General features: G+C 41.2%; 2 protein-coding genes across 6 annotated transcripts in view; one reads left to right on the top strand and one right to left on the bottom strand.

Moving 5' to 3' along the window:
- Positions 1–320: 320 nt before the first annotated feature.
- On the bottom strand, positions 321–16,709 carry LOC106030506 (RING finger protein 151-like). Its single transcript, XM_048075287.2, has 8 exons — positions 16,574–16,709; positions 14,889–14,985; positions 12,584–12,700; positions 11,337–11,562; positions 10,143–10,282; positions 8,155–8,317; positions 6,691–6,811; positions 321–5,718 (listed from the first exon to the last, which is right to left on the bottom strand). Exons 4-8 carry the CDS (start codon positions 11,540–11,542, stop codon positions 5,482–5,484), a joined length of 867 nt encoding a protein of 288 aa, XP_047931244.2. The 5' UTR covers positions 11,543–11,562; positions 12,584–12,700; positions 14,889–14,985; positions 16,574–16,709; the 3' UTR covers positions 321–5,481.
- RAD54B (RAD54 homolog B) overlaps positions 16,695–23,946 on the top strand; it is a 70,714-nt gene continuing 63,462 nt past the window's right edge. For 3 of the 5 annotated variants that reach the window (XM_066990595.1, XM_048075282.2, XM_048075280.2), the window contains exons 1-3: positions 16,695–16,814; positions 19,586–19,739; positions 20,408–20,582. In XM_066990595.1, the coding sequence (XP_066846696.1) occupies positions 16,726–16,814; positions 19,586–19,739; positions 20,408–20,582 (418 nt within the window). In that variant the 5' untranslated portion in view covers positions 16,695–16,725. Of the gene's footprint in view, positions 16,815–16,886; positions 17,179–18,103; positions 18,127–19,585; positions 19,740–20,407; positions 20,583–23,946 lie in introns of those variants that run through there. The other 2 variants (XM_013172351.3, XM_066990596.1) reach the window with 2 other exon arrangements.

Raw genomic sequence — 23,946 nt, 5'->3', positions numbered from 1 at the left:
ACTTTTGCTAGCTCTTCCCTCCTTCAAAAATGGCTGCTTAGCCTATTCAGGAACTCTGAATTCAGGCAGGAGAAAAATCCATGAGAAGGGGGTACTGCTTGATCTAATGCTCGCTTTGTTCAGCGCTGTGCATTCGCTCTGTTTGGCAACATGATGCGCAACTGGTAATAATGCCTTAACTGCTTTAGTGCACTGACCCGATAGCGTTGTTTATTCGGGACCTCCTGCACGCTGCAGTCAGCAGGCCTGATGTCGACTATTTCAGCCGAGCAACTGGGAGACTCAAACTTCTGTAACAGAAAGAAATGACCCAAATTGCATTAATTACAGTATAATCCTTTATTAGTTCAACTTTTATACAAAGTGTACTTCAAAGTGATACAAATACTGTTTCTTGTACAGACGAGAGATCAAGGTCTGTTAAGCACTGTTTTATCCATGTATATATAAAGGTAGAAAACGTAGCTAGGCTGGCAGTGAACCATAATGCTGGAAGACAAGTCAATGGTTATTTGTTAATACAAAGTTGCATAGAATCGTAGGTCTCTGTAAAGGCATCTATCAATGTGGTAAAATCTCCCTGACCTACCGTACCTCATCCGCTCAGCAGTACATGAGAAAGGAAAGGCTGGTACTGCTCCTTTTAAATACTATCCAGCACTTGTAAGGAAAACAGCTGTAGAAAAGCACCATGCCAGAAACATCCGAGAGGGCAGCATCTGGAAAACTTAATTTGCAAGACTAACCGTTTTATATATCTTAGGAACTAGGGTCTATTAATGCATTGCATTTCTTAAAAACACTTAACAGTTGAGATAAAAACACTTTTTTCCAGTCAAAATACATCACTGTATTAGGCTTTTTGCTTGAATATCTGCTTCCATTCCCTTCTACCCTAACAAGAAACTCTGGTGTATGTATTCGCCACCTGGCCGTGGTGCTGGGCAACCTCCCCTTGGCCCTGCTTGAGGAGGGGTGTTGGGCCAGCCGGCCTCCTGAGGTCAACGTTTTGCTTCTCAGCTTGTTGGTCCTGCCAACCTCGCCCATTCTGTGCTGTTAAATTAACCCCATACAGGCCTGTTAATCTAATACTAACTAAGACCTGTCATCTTAATGAGCAAGGCTGGTGAAATGCTGTCTTGCAGCTGACTCAGATGCAGGGGTCTCAAGTCTCACTTCTGTCAAATCTCAGCTAACCCTACTAGAAGCACTCCCAACTCATCCTTCCCCTTCCAAATAATCTGAGCAGCACAGGTCCACCCTGGCTGAGGCTTCTGACAAATTTTTGCTTTGGGAAGACAGCAGGAAAACAGGGAATGTAGCTTTAATACTACAGGAAGCAGAGAGAGCAGTATTTTGAATTTGACCTCTCAAGTTGAGAAGTCTGTTTAAGGGAATTAATTTAAAGGTATTTTTAACTGGCCTTTTCAGAATAAATATGTAAATGTTGGTTTTCTTTCAAATACAAACTTACCCCTCACTTTAAAGTGTTAATTTCTTTAAATACACCCTTATTATTTTTCACTCAATTTAACATAGGATAAGGATTTGCTCAACTCATTGTAACGCCTTGTAATCTCCGGTACTTTACAACCGTCTCTCTGTGTGTTTTGTTTGAGGATGTTGCAGGTTTGGTACTATTACGTTTAGTACTCAGTTGTGGACAAGGACTTATTCTCGTTTTATTTCTAATGCTGTGTTAATTGTGATGCCCCAAGCCAGCAGTTCGTACTGGTAAGCCAGCTGGCACAGCTGCATCGTTACTCTCAGGCTGAGGGAAGACACAGGGTATGCTGCAGTCAGTCGTTCTCCCAGTCCTCCTCCCTGTTCTAGCTGCTAAATGCGACTGTTTGCATGGCTCCTGGTCCACTGGAGTACTTGTTCAATTTACAAGATTAACCATTTTTATATATCTTAGGAACTAGGGTCCAATTGTGAGGGAACAGAATCCATTAGAGTGTGATGTAGTATAAGAATATTTAGCGTAATTCCTGCCAGTAATTCAGTGCTGGAATGCGCATAATGAAATTAGGAAATGCACTTTTAGCAGTCTTCCATCTAATCCTAAACTGATGATTGGGAAGTAGCACTTCAAGTGAGTGCCTTCACCTATCCCAAGTCTACTACAGTATTTGGACCCTTAGTCTGTTAATCCTTTTTATAAAAACTATTTGAAAGGAATAAAGAAAGCCCTCTGCTACCTGTTGTTAAGAGCTGTGTAATACATGAAAGTGGAAAAGCTAAAACCAGGTAAAGCATTATTTTAATAGGCTATTTCAGTCCAGTTAATTTTAAGAAATAGGTAAAATGATGACCTTGGTTAAGCGTACGCTGCCCTGTGAGTGGTTCAGTCGTAGGGGAAAAGCTGAGCGCAGAACAGTTGTCGCTGAGGAACGGGCTCAAGCTTGAAATGGAAGAAACAGATGCCATCAGCCAGTGTATCTATCCCCCGTTCAAGAGATGGGTGTGAGCTTGTTTTCTGCTAAAGGAGACGCAGCTGACAGGTCCTTCCAGCAGCAAGGGGGCCCAAGGCACTGCCCCACTTCAACACTGGAAGCTGAGACTCTCCAGAGCTGGCAAATGGAAGCTGCACAGATTGCACCACCTACGGCGTGTTTTCTCACACAGCTCCCTCCCTGCGTGTCGCTTAGGGGACAGAGAGCAGGCCAAGTGCTAGGTAAATACTAAATAAACCCTACTTCTTATATTAGAAAGAATTCAGTCATAAAATCAGTGGGTGAAATCCTTAAAAACAAATAGAGATCCTGTTATAGAAAAAGCACAGCTAATTACTTGCTTTTTTTCTGATCAGAAAAGATCGGGTGATCATTACTGCCCTCCAGTTTGGGACGGATGCTCCGGCTCATCTGAGTTCCGTAGGATTTTGAAGGAATTTTCTTCTTTCACATTAACCAAGGTAGATTAAAATCACATCACAGAACCACACGGTTATAGAACACAGAAAAACATCCTGAAAACATCCTGATTCTACTAGCATGAAATCTGGTGGGGCTAAGAAGCTTCAAAAATCAGGGGGAAACCTGAAACGGTCACAAAAATCACAGAGAACATGAGATGATCAAAGCTTTCTAAGTCTCTACCTACAGCTTTAGTATGCACACAGATGTACGTGAAATGACCACTGAGTGCCTGCTGGGAATGAAGGGGATTATTCCCAAATCATAGCGACTGCGCTACTGTCCCACTTCGTTACAGATGGCTGCTGAAGAGATGTGCTATGTCGTGAATTGGAAGAGACTGCTATAATGCCCTAAACGCTGTCAGTGAGCGTAGTTTAATCTAGAATATACACAGTGTGAAGTGAAAACCAAATAAATATTTGGTCATAGCTCTTCCTGTGAATGTTTTCTTTCAGAAAAACAAAGGGACGTTACAGGAGAGTTATTTGTGTTAGATTTTCAGCATACAACAACTGAACGTGTGCGCGTTTGTTTCAGTGTTACTGAAGGAACAGGTTATAAGGATTTATTAATGCCTGAAATGAAGAGAACGCTGGCCACAAGTTTTTCTAATGTAGTGTATGTGCTAAAGAAGGCTGCTGTCTCTCTCTTTGGTTACGGTGTTAGCCATAAAAGCATGGCTCTGAGTGACAGCAAAGCACGCACAGTATCGTATTTGCTTTCGAAGCTAGAGAATTGGTTTATTAAGACCGTTGCACCTGCACACATCTTTCCTGAAAGGTCAAAACCGATTTAGCACAGTCAGTAAACAGGAGGCCAGGTTCTCCCCCAGCTATTCCACTGAAGGGCTGCGCCAGAGGACAGAATATGGCTTAGTTATAGCTCCGAAAACAACGCAAACAGGCTTTGTGAGAAGTTTGGATAAAAGTCTTTGAGCTGTACAGATTTCTCACTCATACTCCAGTCCTTACAGGGATACGTCCCCTCAGTCCAGTATTTGTCAGTCTGCTACAAAATTCTAGCTCTGATACGGCTGCAGACTTGAGAACTAAGACACTCGAAGTCCAAGCCCCTGTGCAAATATTCCTCTGCTGTGGACATTAATGCTCAAATAGCCTTAAACATGCCAGAAGAAAACCAGAGCTACTCGTAGCTCTGCACTTGCCGGGAGAACAGCCCCCATACCGCACCGCTGCTTCGCCTGTTGCTGAGCAGCACTGGCACGGCACCAGGGCTCCCTCCAACACCCCCAGACCAGGAGGGCAAGAGGTGGGGAAGGGACACAGGCAGGGCAGGGGGCCCGAAGGGACATCCCCTGCCATATGACATCGCACTCAGCAGTAAAAGCTGGGAATGGGGAAGGAAGCAGAGGGTGGGGCTCTCCTTAGGAAGACGTCCCAAACAACCACATGCAGAGGCCCTGCTTCCCAGGATGTGGCCGAACATTTCTTCTCTACTTCCCATCAATGAGCATTGTGGTGTTTTTTTCCCTCCCTCTTTGCTTCCACGTGGCCTTTGCTTGTTTCCCTCCCCCCACTTTCTTTCCCCTTTAATTAAATTATCCTTATCTCAACATGTGAGCCTTTTTCTTTCATTCATACTTTCTTCTCCCCCTCTTCTTTTGAGGAGGGGGAGTGAGAGAGTGGTTGTGGTGGCGTTCAGCTGCCCAGCAGGTTAAAACCACCCCACTCAAAGTATTTATATATTGTGGTTTTTTTTTTTTTTTTTAATATTGAATACTGAATGGGCTGAAGTTAGGCTTTAAGGACCCTATAGAAAGCTAATATTTTCACACAGAAAAGCCCAAGTTATTTAATAAAATGCAAGATCCTCTCCCACAAACTCTAAGTTACACACAGATCTGTGTAACAGGTTTTGGGTAACACTATTACCTTGGGCTCTGGTACCTATCTCTTCAGTGTGTGTCAGCCTGGGAAGTTAAGAGAAGCTCTAAAGTAAGTCAAGCTCACCTGAAGCTGTTACATAGCAGTAGATTTAGAATTTAAAGTGCTTTCTTTTCACCTTTGAGATATACCTCCTACAGATGATACAAACAAAATCTATTAATTTCTATTACTGACTTTCCCCAAATTAAGTACATCCCAAATGTCATTACAGATATAATCGCATTTTCTTTTTTTTCCTGTTTCAAGTATAAGCATAAACTGGACTGAAACAGACTCTAATGGACCAGGAAAGAAAAAAAAAACCCATTAAGTATCCTTGACTTTAAAAGATTCCAGTTTTTATGGTACAAAGAGGTCTGTAAATGACACACTGAAGAGACAGAAATCAAGTTTTCTTCCCTCTTTTTAGGAAAACATGAGCTACAAACATCTTTGAAAATTACCAGGTTTAATACCCAGTGTTCTGTAAGAGAAAACTCTCCCATTTGTTTTTATGGCCCAGGAGGACAGAAAGTTGTAATCCAGGTTTAAAAAAGAAAGCAAGCAAATCAGAAATGATGTGAAGTTTACCAATCATTCACGGAGAGTAAAAAAAATTTCTCAGATGGTCACAGAAATCAAGAAAAAAAAATGCTTTTTGAGCTTACTTCTGTTTAGATAACTGTAACTTCCCTGGGTTTCCGTTTTGCGCTCTCTAGTCGTGTCAGCGGGCGGAAATTTGTTGACTTCCTGCTTCCCTCTGTGGTACTTAACCGACAGTCCTTCTGCAGCCCCCTCAGCAGCTCCATTAATTCCCGTTTTTCCAGCTCTGCTTGCTCCAGCTCCTGACGATGCTGCCTCTCTGCAGCCATCAGGGAACGTACATCTGACATCATTCGGGACATCTGACTCTGAAACGCAAGTACAAGCTTAGTGCAATAAACAAACTCTCTTCCACTGATGGCATTAAGAGGCTGAACTGGTCACGCGTGTAAGGGAGATGGATTATAAAGAAAAAGCAACACTGATGTGATCTACTGGTTTTGATAGCAGAAAAAACGTAAACGATTTAAGACACAGTCCAGCATTGACCTTCTTGGATGGTCTTTTTTTTTTTTTTAATTCCAAACCAGTTTTCCGACAAGTGCAAAAGTTTTCTCATAAAATATTTTAAACTGGGAGTGGATTTATCGGGTTTCTGCTTAAATTTCACATTTCAAGACCCCTACCAAAGTAAGGTATTGGTTACATTCAGATATACTCTTCAAGGATTTAAAACTCAAATCCATTAAAAAAGAAGAGCGTATAATCTGAAGCATCTCCATTGCTTTACTATAATTGTTATTTGATGATATAATAAGAACTGGATGTGTGAAAAAATAACATGGCTTTGCTTGTTATTTGATTTAATTTACAGTGCAACTTTGCAACCTTTTGACCACAGCTGATAGTATAAATACCAATGTCTGCAGTAGGGCTCTGTCTCAGCACAGCACTGGATTAAGTCACTTTGAACATCACTAAAAAGGGGGCTGGATATTTAATTACATTTGATTTGTGATGTATGAGCTATGTTTAGACTCTGAAAATAGGTTTAGACTGATTTGCTGACGTGTTACATGCACAAAGAACAATGCAGTCCTTGTACAGAGGTATCCAAGCCAGCTCCAAATGAATTTGAAGTAGATAAACTGCATGAAAGCAACACTCAGTCTGCTTCTCAGAGCTGATTAGCCCAGGCAAAGCGTTTGGCTAACATCTGTTTTTCTCTTCCCATCCTTGATTTAACTTGCATCTATCTGGGACTCCACATTTACAAAAGAAAAGACTGCTACTGGAAGAGCAAAACTTTAGACTGTTGGGGTGGGGGGAATCATATTTACCTTTAGTTCTTCAATCTCATTCTGCAGAATGCTCTCTTTCTGGACCATATGCCTTCTCTGTGAATCTAACCTTGACTCCATCTCATGCTTTGCCTCCTCCACTCTGCAGATCATTTCTGACCTAAAAAAGTATTTATCCTTTTTTAAGTCTTGTTAACACAGAAAAAAAAATAATCAAATTCCCAAAAGCCTTCTTGCAGCCAGATAGCCTGATCTGATTCCCATCATGCTCTAGAGGATGCCTCTCTGGAGGCACGACAGTATTATCAATAAATTTTTCCCAGTGCTGCTTATCGTGCAGTGTTTAGTGTTATTCCTTTTTTCTGATGGAATGGCCTGGTGAAGAAAGACTAGCATAAAAAAACAGTGTATTCTGCTCAGAGGGCACCACATTGACCTTGGACAGCCTACACAGGGAAAAAATGCATCGTATTTCTGAAATAATTCTATGACCATGTATTTATGACTTTAAATTATTTACTGCCTTTTACTATAGTATATGCTTGCTTAATATTACTAAGCACATGTAGTCAGGATAACGTGTGAATATTACTGGATTGCTAAACATGTCAACTTGTCACTTTTATGGAAGATACTAAACGACAGCAATAAAACTAGCATAACCTAATCGCTCACACAGACTCACAGCCAAAAACTAGCTGTTACTACAGTAACCTTGTTTGGTTCAGTAACAAGATATCTGAATTCCTCGTGCCTCAAGGCATTTAAAACAGATTTGAGCCAGATTTCACAACAACGTTCAAGAACACAAGACATAGCGGAAAGATAAAAAACAGGAAAGAACGTGGAAAACAAACACACAAAACCAAAATACAACCCAATTGGAATATCATGGAAAGGAAAAGCTACAGAAACACACACACACGCACACAAATACACACATATATAAGCATATATATCTTATTGTATATAAGAGGAAATAAGAAAATGCTGGTAAGAAGATGCATATTTACCAAATGGTAAGCCACGATTTTATCAAAATTGAAAATTAGACTCTTTGAGGTTTAATCTACCAGACCATACCAACCAAAATAATCAGAGATTTTTATATTCGGGAGGATTTGTAAATTTATAAACTAAATTATTTAATAATGTGACCTTGGGTCTATATCAGGCCAGCGGAAAAATAAAGTTTTTAACTTCAGTCTGGTTCTTGGTAGGTATTTTGTTGTTTTATTTAGTCAGCTCACAGCTGTGTTCAACTGCAATCAATGGTGTTTTGGGATTTGTAATAACTTGGACAAGAAATAACAACAAAAGAAAATCAAAACAGTAAGGACTTAAAGTCTGCATGGACAAACAATAATACCCTGGCCCATCAGTATCAACTAATGAACAGACTATTTAACACATACCAGCATCCAGTGCTAGTATTTGAAGCGCTTTATGCAGTGATTTTAGGCCCAGACTAACACAAACACCAAAGAAACAGCAGATTTGTACCGAAGTAGTTCTAGCTCGGTTCTTAGCTCTGCTACACAGTTATGCTGCGTGTCTTCTGCGCTGAGAATGGTGTAACCACAGCCATTGGGGCATTCACGGCTCCGATATTCACACACTGCCAAGTGAACATCAAGGTTACGTCGCTCAACCTGAACTGTACAGCCTGAACAGGGAACAATAAGATGAAGTCAACCACTTACAACACAAGCATTTTAATAATTTATAATAACAATAATTTTAATAACATATAATAATAATTTTAATAACATAACCACTCAAGTAAGTAAGCAAGCTGCAGTAACCTGAGATAAGCAACTGTGAATCTGTTAAGAAGCGAAGAAAAGCAAGTTCTTTAGAATACTAAGTTCAATAGTTATAACACACATAGTAGAATTAATACACACTCTCAAAAACTCTTATTAAAACATTTAACAATTACTTGAAAATGTTGATTAAGAGGTGATTTTTTTTTTGTAAAGTTTTCTGCCACTGGTCTGGCATTAAACCAACTTCAGCAATGACAACACTGATGCCAAGTTAAGACACTAGCAGCTTGTAATGTTTGGAATTGAAGAATGCAAATGTTTTCTTTTTATTTTTTTCTGTTTTTTTTTTCCAGTGTTTTTCTTTTCTTTTCTTTTTAAATGTATCAAATTTTCAAAAAAAGGGTCCTAGAACAGGTAGTGAAACAGTGGGTGAGACTGTTTTCCCAGTTGGTTGGTCCTGTGAATGACATACTAGGCCACATAAACCAAGAGCAATCATGTCTGAACATTTAATATCTGTTGCAAAACTAGAAACATTTTCACAGAAATGGCAGGATATAAACCTTGCAAATTGGTAGTAATTAAAAGTGTGGAGAAGCAGAAATAAACACTACATTAATTTTTGCTACATTTAACAGTAAACTTTGAAACTCAGGTCTTAGCTTTCAATCTGTGAGGCACTGTGTGCTGTAGTATATATTATAGTTCCTCTCATTTAATTCAAGGATAAAAATATACAGAGGAAAACTGAAACAATAGAGTACTGAAACTTGCCAACAAACCATACCAGAAAACTGCAAAAGAGAGCCCTCTAGAAGAGCTTTATTAATAAAACTGTAATGATTTGTAATTGAGGTACTCAAAATATACTCTCATGCCCTCTTGAGAAAGGAATTCACGAGATTTAAGAACGCTCACACCTTGAATGCCATATAGCAGCGACAAGATGTTGTAACTCTTACTGTGTCTCTAATCTGAAGCATCTGCAATAGTCACTGAGAGAAGTTGTAACTTCCAGTGGAGCAACACTAGCAACTTAATCTTCTCATAATTAATTACAGTGGCAGACTTAACTATGCCCTTAACATCACTAATTAGAAATTAAGTCTTTCTAGGAGCATGCAACATTGTGAATAGAATAAGCTGGGAAAATTTAACAGTACATTTCTTTTTAATAATATATTTCTTCCTTGGGAAGCTTCAGTTTGTTTTAAAGACCTTAACACCAACATATCAATTCTAATAAAAATTTAGTTAAAAATCCTCATTTCCAAAATACTTTTTTGTTAAAACCAAGAGACAGTGAGTGGCTGCACATGCACCAGACAACTAGCTGTTTTGTTAATAAATTATGACCTATACACATTTGACTTCTGCAGGTGCTATTACATCAATGGAATTCAAACTTAGTATTATTATAGTATTGTATTTATTTCGCTTTCTGTGAATGTATGTGTTTGTCTTTCAATTTTGAGAGTTTGAGATGTCTAAATTATTCTCATTCATTTTGGTTAGTTCTTGGGTAAGAATTCGCTGCTAATGATCATGACGGCCATAAATGGGTAATAAATTTTCTTTAAAAATACCGCTGCAAAGAGTAGATCATGCTAAAGTTTTGAATATGTTTAGAAATGAATGGACATTATTGCCACCCTGTTGACAGAAAGATGACAATTACATGTTTTCCTGAATATAGAGGATTTGATTTTGAATGTTACTCACCAGCATTGGAGCACGGTATCTGACTGTATTCACACTCCCGTTCGTGCCGGTCGATAGACTCTAGAGAACAAACCATTTCACAGCCATACTCTCTGTTTTTGCAGTGTAGCTGAAGACGATTTAAATCATTTTTCATATATCTACATACAAAAGAAGAGTTGTTCTTAAATCTGTGATCATTATTGAAAAAAATGAATTTTCTACTTTGGGAAGAGAAACTAAAATTCAAATTTTGATTAGAAACACTTGTGAATAATCAGTTTCCATATTTATTTATTTTTAAGCATTCAAGTGACAATATTGGAAAAGAACAGGCTTAAAATAAACAATTGAATGTTAATGGAAAACTCAGTCTCCACAATCAAATGTGCAAATATAAAAATAATAATTCAGAAGTAAAGAATTCAACTGTGCCTTTTCATTAGTTCTGCAGATATCACCAAACACTTCGGCTAATCATTCGTCATTTAAGTTTTAGCTTGTGTTTATAAACATGCCAAAGCAGACTGGCCACAGTGAGTACAGACTAAACAATGTATAAATTGAACTCTAAAATTGAACAATGTAGTGTTTTTTGTTCAATGTGTAAATTGAACAATGTATAAATGGAACTGTCTACATTATATTTCAACTTTCAATACAGTGAACTCTCATTAGTGAGAAAAATAATGGGAGTACTAATGGAGTTAATTTAATGCATGCAGCTGAAGATTTTAAATGTAACTGTTAATCTGAGCAAGATCAGACAATGCAAGGGTTAAACACCAAGCAGTGTCTACTGATGAAGCTCAGTATCAATGATAGCAGGAATTACAAAAAAGAGAACTAATTGTAAGACTGAAAAGAAAAACAACAGATATACAGTGTTCAGTTCGTTCTCAAGAACTGCATTGCTCACTTTTCTCTGAAAAGATATGGGGAAGTTTTGCTGCTGTAGAAGACATTCAGAGTAATATCCAGGCACACATCTATAATCAGCACTCAAGATATAAAAAGGTGGAGAACAGACGTGTTCTTTCCATTTTGAAACCTTCATACCTCCAAAGGTAGGTGGTTATAATGAATACAAAATGCTAATGCTTGCGTGCAAGTCATCAGTTTCTGCCATAGACAGAAAATGGGTGAAAGTAAATGACAAGAGATGAAAAACCCTGAATTCATGCAATTTTAACATACAGGGAGATCATTGTATACCTGTACAGAGGTCGTAGCATAGACACATCAACCACTTGTCTGTCTTCAGGGCAGTTACTGTGATGAACGAGCCACCCGTGTATACAAGCAGTACAGAAAGCGTGTTCACAAGGAGCCTGTAGCGGATCTTCTAACACATCACGGCAGATGGAGCATAAGAGCCCTTCGTTAACGTAGCCAACAAAACGCTCGATATCATAACCCATGCTTCCCACACACTTTTAACCTATTAAAACAAGAAAGAGAAATAAAGCAGCCTTCGTCCTCTTTGTCCTTCATCTACAGCCAGATCCACAAAAGGCCTGGAAGCAAAATCTAGAAACATAGAGAACTTAAGCTGAATATAGAACTTTACCTGTGAAAACACAAGCACTTGCATACTTTGGAGACTTCAAGAATTAACTGAGAATGTGAGGATTGTACTGCTGGAGGACAGCATCCCAATTTTATATCAAGATTCTCTGCATTTTGAAAGCAAAGATTTTAGCAGATACGTTCCCAACTGTTACCAAACACAGCTCTAGCAGGCGCTGCGATACACATAGTTTCTACTTGAATCCTATCTGAAGCAGAATTGGCAAAAAATTTCAAAAGTAAGTGTTTGCTTTCCATTTTCATGCCTTTTATATAATGCCTAACAAACTTACAAAACAGGATCCTTACAGCCAGTAGCTGTGGTAGTATCAGCCAGCAGATTTTGTATTTATGAACTACGTATACCTTTGTGTTGCTTTCATACTGGAGGGAACAAAAAAATAAACAAAACAAACAAACAAAAACCACCTAAGATTCTCTACTCATTGTTGACTTCCATTCCAGAGGGAAGAGCATGAAATCTCCACATGCCTAGAGAAATACTTAATATTTGGGAGGAGAAAAAAGCCCAAACTTATGATAAAAAAGAAAAAAAAGCCAAAATTTATCCTCATGATAGCCCTGAAATCATGACGAGCTACCGTCTTCTCCTACAGGATCTATTTTATAAAACTGAGTACCTTTTAAATTGATTTGAAAGTTTTGTGAAGAAAAACTAAGAAGCACTCTACCTTTAACAAAATCCTATCAGGAAAAGCCTATTAAAATTTGGCAAAACTCAGAATTCCCTTAAAAAAAAAAAAAAGTGTTTTAGATTTTGCTTTCCTCCTTAATGTACAAAATCACTTCTGTAAACCCACTCAGGGTTTACAGGTTAATTAGTTACGAGATTTTCTAAATAAAAGAAACAAACAAAAAGGAAAATGTCTTACCTTTTTAAATTTTACTACTTATATACTTGTTTGCCCAAATACTTCAGAAACAGTTTTCTGATCTTTAACACATGCAGTACTTCTTTCCTTCAGTTTCTCTTCACTGCTTTACTATGTCTGTAAGAAAAATTAGAAAGAAAAAGGCTCAGTTGTGTTTCCTAAGTTGGTGAGTCCTGTGCTAACCAGCCAGCTGTTGTATGGAAAGCTGCCCTAACAGCATTAAAACATTAAAACAAAGCTTTTAAAAGTACGTCACTGTAAAACCTGTAATTCAACACAAGACATCCGACTAGAGTAGGGGAAAAAAATCATCAGTCTCTCTTTGACAACAGAACTCAGTATTATTGAAAAGTAGCAACTGAAATCTGTTAAAATCCTATTCCTTAAAATGATGTTTCTTAACTAACCTAGTTTTAATGGACGCTACACAGTCCATTCTTAAAATAAAACTATCACAGTCAAGTTCATAGCATTGGTAAATAGCATAACTCAGGTTGCATACTTAAAAAAATTAGAAAGGAATTCATCACTTAAATCCCCTAGGACAATACTTAGTAATTGCAATAAAACATTCAAAGATAATCTGTGCTAGCTGGCCAGAGTTCTGATTTATTTGTCTAGGGTGCTCTCAGTCTGAATTAGACCTGTTTAAGAACAGTAAGGATCTCTAATGACTAAAGTAATATTTTGCTCTAGAGGGGAAAAAAAAAATAACTTGGTAGTTCCTCTTCATTAATGCAATATAAATCTGGAATTTGGAAGATCTTATACATCGGAGTAACAAAGCATATCTCCACTGAACATGAGAGATGGTTGCGTTAACAGGGTGACTTAAGATTAAAGTTAATAAAATCTGCAATGGGAGCATACGTAACACAGGCAAGCATGTACACTACCCAAACAAAACACGTCATCTGCTACGGTTTCAATGCGGTGCTTTGTTCCCAGCGGCATGCTTACAGCACAGCCACAGCAGCATGTAGCACAGTCCAGACTCCTGACAAGGCCTCAGGTAGATTTCACAGTCTGCATTTAGCTCTGTGATGATGTTCTCATCAACAGTACAGGCCACCTAAACACACAGGTGTCTTGGATATGCCATTCCTGTGGTGACAGCACAGACGTTTTGTGTTTTAGAAGAGCCTGCTCAAGCAAATACTGTATTATAAAGACAATGATCCTTTTCATACCGCTGTTTCCTTGTATGTTGTATGTTTATACAGGTCTCCTGCAAAGACAGGAAATTCAGGACTTTGCTAGTTGAGGGTAAACAAAACAAGCAGTATGTTTGCACAGAGCTGTCATTGCAAGAGCAGCAGGGAACACAGGGGGAAGTTTAAGAAGTGGAGAGCAAAGCTATTAGTAACAAAACGTGAAGTTAAGTACCAGCCCCCAGTACTGATGAAAGCACTGAACCATACAGCACGTTTGTGCTGGAGGAGTGTTAAATGGCCCACGACATTCTATCATTTGAATTGCAAGCCTAAAATTTTGATTTGGCTTGGCGGATCCCAGAGGATTCAGCTTTTGGGAAACTTTCACAGAGACATAAGAAGTATCAGCAAAACTCTGTATTTCTGCTGCTCCAGGGTTTCTTTTCCACGGGAATTGGGGACGCTGAAAGCTACAGCTTGCACACACACTGTTGATCCCCAAACACTAAATCTTCAAGGCACTGTTTAGCTTATTTCGGCAAGTTTCAAGAATATCAGAATGCACGAAAGAGCGTTTTTATTAAGCGGGAAACCAAAACTTCCTTTGTGCTTGACAGAAAAACGAGTGCAACAAATGTGTGTACATATAAATATATATATATATATATATAAATACATATACATGCACACCCACGCGTATTTATATATACAAAAAGCCTCAACCTAAAGAGCTGAGAGTGCGCCCAAAGTTCAGATGGAGAGTGGATGAGAACTCTGAGGTAAACAATACAATCAATGGGGTTTCTGATGAGAAGGTCAGTATGTTTTAAGGACTGATGCTGGAGCAGCAACATCCCTACATAACACCACAATCCTTGCTGCTTGTACTATGGGTCAAGGAGCATTTTTAGTCTGAGACCACAGACAGCCTTCCCTTCAAGAGATGTACTGAGTTAAGATACAAGTGGAGGGAGAACATCAGCTAGATGCCATACACTCTTGCAGTACAGATCACTTTGCTCAGTGCTTTCACTGCAGAATTATATCATTTTCAACTTCTGCTCCCTCCCAGTAATTTCTCCTTTCCTGACTTTGAAACTACACCAGGTGTCACTGCCTTCTCACACTCCACTAACAGTTCCAAACCTTACTTTGCCTTTGGTTTCTCTGGTCCAGAACTCTGCCCATCACCTCGCCGTTGCCAGCAGTGCTGTCCCTGAGGAAATCTGGAATTTGCAGATGCCAAACCTGGAAGGCAAGAAACCAGAAGCTATTGCATGCTATTCACTTTTCCATTGTTTCAAATGTTTTTTTTCTTCCCCATGACATGCAACGATCTCTCCCAGTGTTGTGGCTTAACCCTAGTAGACAGCTAAGCACCACGCAGCTGCTCGCTCACCCCACAGCAGGATGGGGGAGAGAATCAGGGGTAAAAGTGAGAAAATTTGGGGGTTTAGATAAAGACAATTTAACAAGTAAAAAAATAAAACAACAAGGAAAAAACACAAAGAGAAACAAACCCAAGGAAAACAAGCAATGTAAAACGGAACTGCTCAACACCAGCAAACTGATTCCCAGCCAGCTTCTGAGCAACAGCAGCCCTGGCAAACTTCCCCCTGGCTTTATTGCTGAGCACAACCTCACATGGCACGGGATATCCCTTCGGTCTGTTTGGGCCAGCTGGCCAGGCTGTGTTCCCTCCCAGCTGCTGCGGCACCCCCAGGCTCCCTGCTGGCAGGGCAGCATGGAAATGAAGAGATTTTGACTGTGTATCAGCGCTGCTCAGCACCAGCTAAAGCACTGGTGTGTTATCAACGCTGTTTTCATCACAAATCCAACGCACAGCACCGTAACAGCTACCATGAGGAACATTAACTCCATCCCAGACCAACCAGCGCCGATATTAAATCCTTTTTCAGCAGCTGTCAGCCCACGTTTGCCAGGCAGACACACACTTGAAGGCAGCCCTAAGCTATGTACGGTCTGCTCTGCCTCCAGGGATTTTTTTGTGGGTATAAAAGTAGGGAAAATACAGGTGGTAGGCAGGTCCCACCAATGTAGTGGAACAGCTTGCCAAATACCTAGCACTCGTCAAAGCCATTCCGTTGTAAAATCAGGACTGTGATATATTAGCGACCTGCATTTTTTTCTTCTAAGGTAGTTCCTGAATTTTTTTAAAAAATGTTTCTTTTTATGCGACAAACTAAAGGCTGTTAGAATCACGATGGCACTAAATGTGCATCACTAAGACACATTTCCAAAAGCCCTGAGTGGAAGAACAAACAATTTGTGCAGGGCCCAGCACTGGGGTGCCATTAACATGCTACGGCTTCAGCTCCTATTTTCACAAACACACCACAACACAAAAATGACATTTTAGGGTGTCTTATGGCAACACCACAGTCACTATAAGCCAGTTTAAGACACCGTTAATGCCTGAAGAAGCAGACTAACCCCTTCAACTGTACCAACACATGCTATTTCTACAGCCACTTGGCGTATAGCGGGGCACTAACTGCTTTTAAGAGCGAATTGCCACAAGCCCTACAAGTTTTCACCTCAACACGGTTCCCACAGCAGCCTAAGCCGAGCTGCCCCCCGATGTACCCCCCGGCTCCCCTCCCTCGGCCCTTCCCCACAGCAGCACCCGCTGCCCTGCCCTGCCCTGCCCTGCCCGCAGGCGGCTCAGCAGAGCCGTGAGGGGAACCAGGGCAAGGCAGCGGGACCGGAGGGGCCACCAACGCCCCTTCGCGGGGCGGAGGGGGGGCTGATTTCTGCCATAAAAGCCCCTCTAACGCCCATTACAGAGAATTTAGGGCACACAGCGAGCACCCACCTGCCGCCGACGCTCGCCTCACGGCCCCGCCCGCCGCAAACACGGCCCTTTTGCGGCAGCGCCGCTTGACAGCAGCGCGTCGCCCTTCCCGCCCCAGCGCGGCCCGGCCGCCATCTTGTGTGTGGCGCAGGGCGGCTCCCTGCCTCCGGGCCATGCGCGCTCGCCGAGGCGAGATGTCCGGCGCATGCGCGGCGCGGCCGGCGGGTGGCGGCGGCGGGCGAATTGAGCGGCCGGGCCTGAGGTACGGCAGGGGCGGCGGGCGGGGAGCAGGGCGGGGGGGCTGTTCGGGCGGCTCCAGCCCTCACGGGGCTCGGTGTGGGTCTCCTGCGTGCCTCCTGTGGGAGGCAGCTTCCCTAATTAGTTCTTTTAGTTACGTTTGTGGGTGGCTAGCAGCAATCGCGGCGATTTTGTGCCCAAATCCTTGCAGTTACTACTCATTTCGAGTCACCTCCAAGTAATCCCGATACACAAGGGGACAGCTCGCTGCCTGCAAAAAAATAACTAAAAGTTAGTCCCGTGTTACAGCTTCCTGACCGCGTCCAGAAAGCATTCAGCCTGCTCAGGTGTGCCAGGAACCTCCAGCGTTGGAGGGAGCAGCCCCTTAGGTTGGTGCTAAAATGGCTGACCTCGCAGCCTGTAGCGGGGTGCTGCACGGCGTTGAGCTGAACGTGTGCAGTTTTGAAGTACTTTCTGCGTATGTGTTTCCTTTTAATGCAGATGTTAAGAGAGGAAAAACACCACCGAGTACATTGCTTGCAAAAACAGGTGCATTCGGGAGGCGTTTTAGGCTGTGGTTTCATGGTACGCTTATTCTGGTCTGGCTGGGTCACTAATAAAAGCTGCGCTTTTATCATTGCCTCCAGCAGTTTCCCTGGAACCAACCCCAATGAGTTGAAGGAATGGGATGATTCCAGTTGGTGGCACTCCTTACAAAGGGCACATTTGGTTGTCAGTCGAATTAGCTGGAATGCGGAGCTATTCCTTGACCCAGCTACGCCTGCTTCCATCCTATCTAAAAGACCAAGTGTCACCGTCACCTACAGGGCTGAGTAGAGAAGGCCCATTTCTTGACCACCCTCCTGTTACCATGACAGAGCTACTCCCTTATCCCGTTAGCTGAAGCACATGTGCTAACGGTGCTGTTCAGAAGGCCTAATTTGTGTGAACTGCCAGAACTGTTGACAGAGGCCTCTTCTTTCCTTGTTTTTTTTAACAGCACAGCCACAGTAGAAGTAATAGCAGTTATAGGAGGCTGCTTTGTCATCAAGATTTACATCTAGAAACAGCATCATATATGTGCAAATCATGCAAATATGTGCAGATGTAACAGAGAGAGCAGTACCGTCAGCAGTGTAGATAGTGTCTGCAAAGTGTTTTAATAGTGCTCCGTTACTAGTTCTGTGCAAACCTGGGAAAGAAAGGTTGTTGTGCCCTGGTAGGCCACTGGAGTGCAGAATAGTGTAAAAGAAAAAAATAAGCACAGTGCTTCTTGGAACAGGATGCAAATAATACTTTGAGGATGGTAGACGTGATTGTATCTGCAGTTGGTAAAAGTATGTTTATAAATTGCTGTGCCATGCTTATCTTTGTCATTTGAGCTTCTGGGTTACTTTACTGGTTTATTTTTTTCTTGTTTTAAGTATTAAGATTGTTGCTTTTTATTCAAATGGTTGCAGGTATACTTTGCCATATTAACTTTAGTGTATGTTTGGTTTTATTCTGAGGTTGGTTGGGGGAATAATGGTCTTCTATTTCAGTGGAAAACACCTAGTACATTCCTTCCACTGTTCAAGTGCACATAGTTCAGAGTGATAATGTCAGCTGTAATTTTGAGATCGTTCTTTGCTGAATTCTAAATAGATACTGGAATGACCAATATCCAAATCTAATCAGAGATTTTGATTAGACATTAGGAAGAAGTCGTGAGGCTCTGGCACAAGCTGCCCAGAGAAGCTGTGGATGCCCCATCCCTGGAGGTGCTCAAGGCCAGGCTGGATGGGGCTTTGGGCAACCTGGTCTGGTGGGAGGTGTCCCTGCCCATGGCAGGGGGCTGGAGCTGGGTGGGCTTTAAGGTCCCTTCCAACCCAAACCATTCTGTCATTCTACAGTTAATGTGTTCAGACTACACCTTCCAGTTGCACCTGCGAGTGTTCAGTATTACTACAAATGAGACTGATTCTCAAATCAGGCACTCGGACAAATCTCTGCTGCCGAAAAGTTTGGGTTAAATGACTTTCCTTACACCACAAAGGAACACTAGAAAAAATGCAAGCAACATCCAGTTCTCAAAGGGGACTACTTTTCTAAACATGAGAGTAGACTTTCTGTCCTTGCACTCTTGGCCTCCTTCTCCACCCACCTTTTGTCTTTTGCATCAGAGCAGCTCAGAGGCCTTGTACATCGCAGCCTCTTTTTGCTGCAGAGCAGTTTGATTTTCAATTAAAGTTTTTTTCAATTCAAACCACTCTATGATTCTATATAATTGGCTGTCTGATGCAAAATGCTACTTCCAGAAATATGTAACTTAACCATTCCTTGTTTGTTGTTTACTAATACTATTTTTTTCAAAATTATGTTTTAAGTTTTTAGAATAGTTAGTTCTGCTACCTCAGTCAATGATTAGAAAGATGACATGGCAGTTGATAAGAAGTTCTATACCATTCATCTCCAGAGCGTTTCTTGCTCTTGAGAACATGCTGTTCTGACTTTTCAAACAAAAAAGGAAATGTTCAACTTCAGAAATTGCTGTAGTTTATCTTAGTACTTAAGGCATTACAATTATATTTCTTTTTCATATGTTGTGTTATGTTTATGAATTAAAATTGTTATTTGAAAATCACAGAATCATAAAGGTTGGAAAAGACCTCCAAGATCTTTTATGCTATGCAAGTTTATGTTTGTTTGTTTATTGTTGTTTTTAAAAGTGTGTTTATAGTGTCCCCTATGGATATATTTATATATATATAAAGCCTGTTCTGACTGCAGTTGTCCTATCTGCTTCGTTCCTTCCAGAGCAGTTCAACCAAATATGAGGCGATCGGCAGCTCCAAGTCAAGTGCTAGGAAATGTAGCCAAAAAGCCGAGGTTTATACCTCCAGGAAAAAGTAATGCACTTCGTCCCAAGACTGAAACTAAGGAGGTGGACCAAGACATGAAATTAAAGGAGGTAAGTGAACAGTGCACTAAAAATTATATCTGTTTGAACACCGTTGTTAGTAAAAGGTAGCATTGAGCTCAGCACAGACAATTCCAGCTTAGTCTGTTTCAAATAGACTTTGATACCTTTGCTCTTACAAGATTTGATCTTGCATCTTGGGTAGGTTTCTCTCACTCTGAAATGCATGCAGAAAAATGTCCTTAGAATAAATAAAGGTAATTAGTATTGAGCCCAAATACAGTTCTCAGTGCAGATGAGGCACGTTGGCCTGGACTTTGAATTCAAATGTTTGGAATGCTGTGACAAAAGCAGTTTCAGAAAACACGATACTTACTAATGAAATGCCAATACATTGGGTTGCAGATTTGCTAAAAGAAACTTCCTCTGAAACCTTTAGTATCGTCCAGAAAGAGCACCACAGTTTTTATTAATTTTATCTGTAGAAGACTTCTATTAAGTCATAAACTACTTGCACAACTGGTGTTTGGTATTTTGTTCCTGCACTTACTGTTCTGAACATTGGGATGCGTATATTTGTGTAGGGATGTATATGTTTATCTAGATAGTTTGATAGTGAGGATCACACATCTATTAAAATCCCTTCTTGTTGCTCTTTTTTACATTTCTCTTCAACTGCTTGAAGGAAATTCTATCTTGATCTTGTTGCTCTTTTGCAGGTAAATGAGCAACAGGGAAGCGCTTCAGGGCTTTCTAAAATATACCGCCAGAATCAAAATGTAAATTTTACACAGTCTGTGGACTCAACTGGAAAAGTAAAGACAACAACAGCGTGTAACAGCGGTAATAAGTGCAGCAGGTTGGAAATGAAAATGCTAAGTACGCCCAAAGCTGGTAAGATGCTCTTTCTTACTTACTGCTGTGTAACGTGAGAGAATTTAAAAGCTTGCGAGTGACGTGCTACTTCCTAAACTTTTATGAAATACTAACATGTTGTGCAATGGGACCGTTATTTGGTGTTCTAATTGGTAGAGTGTGACAGGAACAGACACTAAATGATTCTCTTAAATGGAAAACAAACTAAAAAAGTTGACATTTTAAGTGGCAGTTGGTAGTGCTGCTATTCAGGTGTGCGTCTTCCAGAAGAGTACTTATAATCAACTTGCTCTTACCCAGGGTAACGTCACAAAGAAAGTTGGGATACCTTAACTAATAAAAAGTGTTGTGATTTGGATACGTTGTTGGCCTCATGCAGAGAATGCTAACCGTACTGAGGGAATTCACATTTTTCCGAGACTTTCTTCAATGCAAGACCTGAGCAGTTTTCTTCGGCGTATCTGGTGGGTATTCAGGCTCAAGGGGGTTGTTAACCTCCGTGTCACCAGAGCAGGGCTGGCTCTGCTCTCTCATGTGTGCCATTCATTAATTTTCTACCCGGTAATGAACATTACTCAGAAAAGCTAAGTAGCAAGCACTGCGAAGATAGTGAAGCACCTGAAAGGTAGCAAATGCACTTTGATGGACCTGAATGACTCTCTGCGGTTGAGTGTCTTCATTTTCTTCTCTTCGTGTGCCCTGACCACAGATGCAGTGCAGGGACATCCCACCTTGTACGGATGTGGGTACTTTAACCGGGCTGCTCACATTGCTGGATGAAAATCAGTTTTCTTGGAGCCAGCTCAAGCATCCTAATGCCTGCCTAACAGATAATTCACTGCTCTCTCCTCACAATTAATTACACTGATAATTAGAATAGCTCTCCACGCTCCCCTCCCACACGCAGTAACTGCTCTGATGCACTCGGCCTACCTGGGCATGTGAACCATGAAGGCCCCCGGTCTCGTTGCTGGTTCTCAGGTGCTGGTTTTCCTGCACTCCCACAGGTAAACACTTTATGGATCCCCCCAGGAATTGGCCTTAGACGCTTGGTCTACTTAGTAGCCTGACTTCTGGCTCCCCTGGTCTGCCAGAGGCCTAGTGCACAAGAGATGCGTGGATACCAACACGTCTTGCTGTTAGAGCTGGGCCAGACTTACTGGTAGCCAACCCCCAAGATGTGCTGATCTCTCCAGTAACTCGTTTCGACTTCCCAGTGACTCCAGTAGGCAACTTGCAGACCCTCTGGTCTCTGCAGTATGTAACCCAGATTCATGGCTGCTCCAAAACCTGGCTCCCAAACCTCTTTTCCTATTTTCCAGTTAGTCCGGCTCGATGTTTGCTAGCGATCACCCGCTGATGGCCACAACCAGGCAGTATGCACGGACTCTCCAGTTGCTGGCACTTCGGGTGCCTGGGCCCTGTGATGTGTGCGGTCCAGCTCCACCTTCTGGCTTGTACAACTCCATGGGCACTTGTGCACACAGGATAGAGAGAGCCCCTTCACCCAGAAAGTGTTTTGACATGTAGTTCCATAACAAGAAGGGACAGCTTGTGAAAAGAAAGAGCACAGGTGGGCAAGCATACTGACCAGTCACCTGTTTAAAGCTGGCTCCTTTCTTCCTTTTGTTCCTCCCTGAACCACCTTCATCTTTCCCCCTTGCCCATCTTTGTTTTTTCCTCTAAAAATCTCATTATAAGCCTTGTGCAATCCCCAGTGCTCTTTCTAGCATCTTCTAAGTTCCATACCCAGGTAGGCAACGACCCCCCTCATTCCATCGGGTGCTCTGGAGAGCCTTTCCTGTTGGACTCTTCTTGTTGGCTTTCACCCTCAGAAAATGGGGTTGGTTGGTCCCCTGTGGTGGGGGACCAATTCCATCAGGTGCTCTCTTTGGCAGGGATAATGTGGGAAAATTCAGCCATCTTAATGCCTGGTCTTTTGGGTTTTGTGTTTATCTGCAGTGTGCTGTAACTCCCAGTTCTTCTCGTGATGCCCATACATGCAGAGACCTTTCAGTGTGTATGGGACAAGTTGTTTGAGTGGTCCTGCTTCCCTGTCGATACATCTGTGAAAATTTGCGTCTGCTGGTTCTGTCTGACAGTGCATTTGAAAGATAGCTAGTGGATTTATTTCCAAAATAACCTTCCTGTGGCCTGCAGGGAAAATTGTCAGTCTTCCCAACAACAACAAAAGTTGTGAAATGGAAAAGATACTCAATGTTTTCTGGTGTCATGTGCTCCAGGTGCAGTTGGTATGGGTTCTCTGTGATGAGTTTAGGAAAAAAAAAAATTGTGATGGGGTGACCTGTTTCTGTTGATGTTGCGCTCCTAGCTGAGTGACTGACCAAATCATTTCTTGCTAAAGCCTTCCTGTGTCTGTAGAACGGGGCTAATCTTGCAACTCTTCGTAAAGCTCTGATAAAATGTGGTATAAAATAAGGATTTTAAAAGTAAATGCTAGTTATGGCCATCAGGCTCACTGGTGATACATGCACTGTGAAAACAGTCTTGCATGGAGGCTTCATTAAATCTTAAGCAATTTCTTGATGACTTAGATTCTCTAAGACGTAGACTGTGTGAACCAGAACCTCCTTTGTAGTGTGAATTAACTTGGTTTGTCAAAGCTGTTGCTGGTGTGAAATTCGAAAGTAATGGAAACCAGTTGTGAAAACCAGAGTCACTATTTATTTCTTTATTTATTTTTGTCCTAACGGAATTATATCTGACTGTCGGTCTCTTCAGCCAAACAAGGCTTCTCTTTTAAAGGGGCGTTAAGACAATTTCAGGATTTAAAGTCAGTGTGCGTGCATTATTTTGGTTCATTGTCTCAATATCATTTAATGTGCATGATAAGCTGTTTGATAACTTTATATCACGCTGAAAGCTGCTGTGTTTGGGTTGCCAGTGCAGTAGTGGAATGTGTAAATAAATACCCCAGCTTCCATTGAAATTCTTATGAAACACCTGTGGACGACTGGACAACTGCACTGTTCATTGAGCTTATCTTTCTGAAACCCAGCCCTGAAAATGCTGCGCATTCTTTCAATAAAACTTGCTCTCTGACACACGGTGTCCTTTTCCGGGAGTAGACAAGTAAGGATTTGATCAGATACCATCAATCTAAAAATTACAGCATATCTAGCTTAAAAAAATACTTGCTTTTCTAGCCTTCTTCTCAAAATGAGCTTTTTTTTTTCCTAAAATTTCACTAATAAAAGTAAAATGAAAAGGACGCTGAAATTCTGTAAGATGAGATAAAAACCTCTAAAGTGGTTTTAATAAGATTGTAGCAACTGTTGTAGAGTGAAACCTACCGATGTAATTTGAAGAAAGCTGTGGTGGTGGTAGCAGGGTTTGGGCTCGAAGCTATTTCAGGTGCAAG

Source organism: Anser cygnoides, chromosome 2 (assembly GCF_040182565.1).
Source record: "Anser cygnoides isolate HZ-2024a breed goose chromosome 2, Taihu_goose_T2T_genome, whole genome shotgun sequence".
NCBI lineage: Eukaryota > Metazoa > Chordata > Aves > Anseriformes > Anatidae > Anser > Anser cygnoides.
Note: the sequence above shows the minus strand (reverse complement) of the source record. Positions and strands in the feature narration are given on the sequence as shown.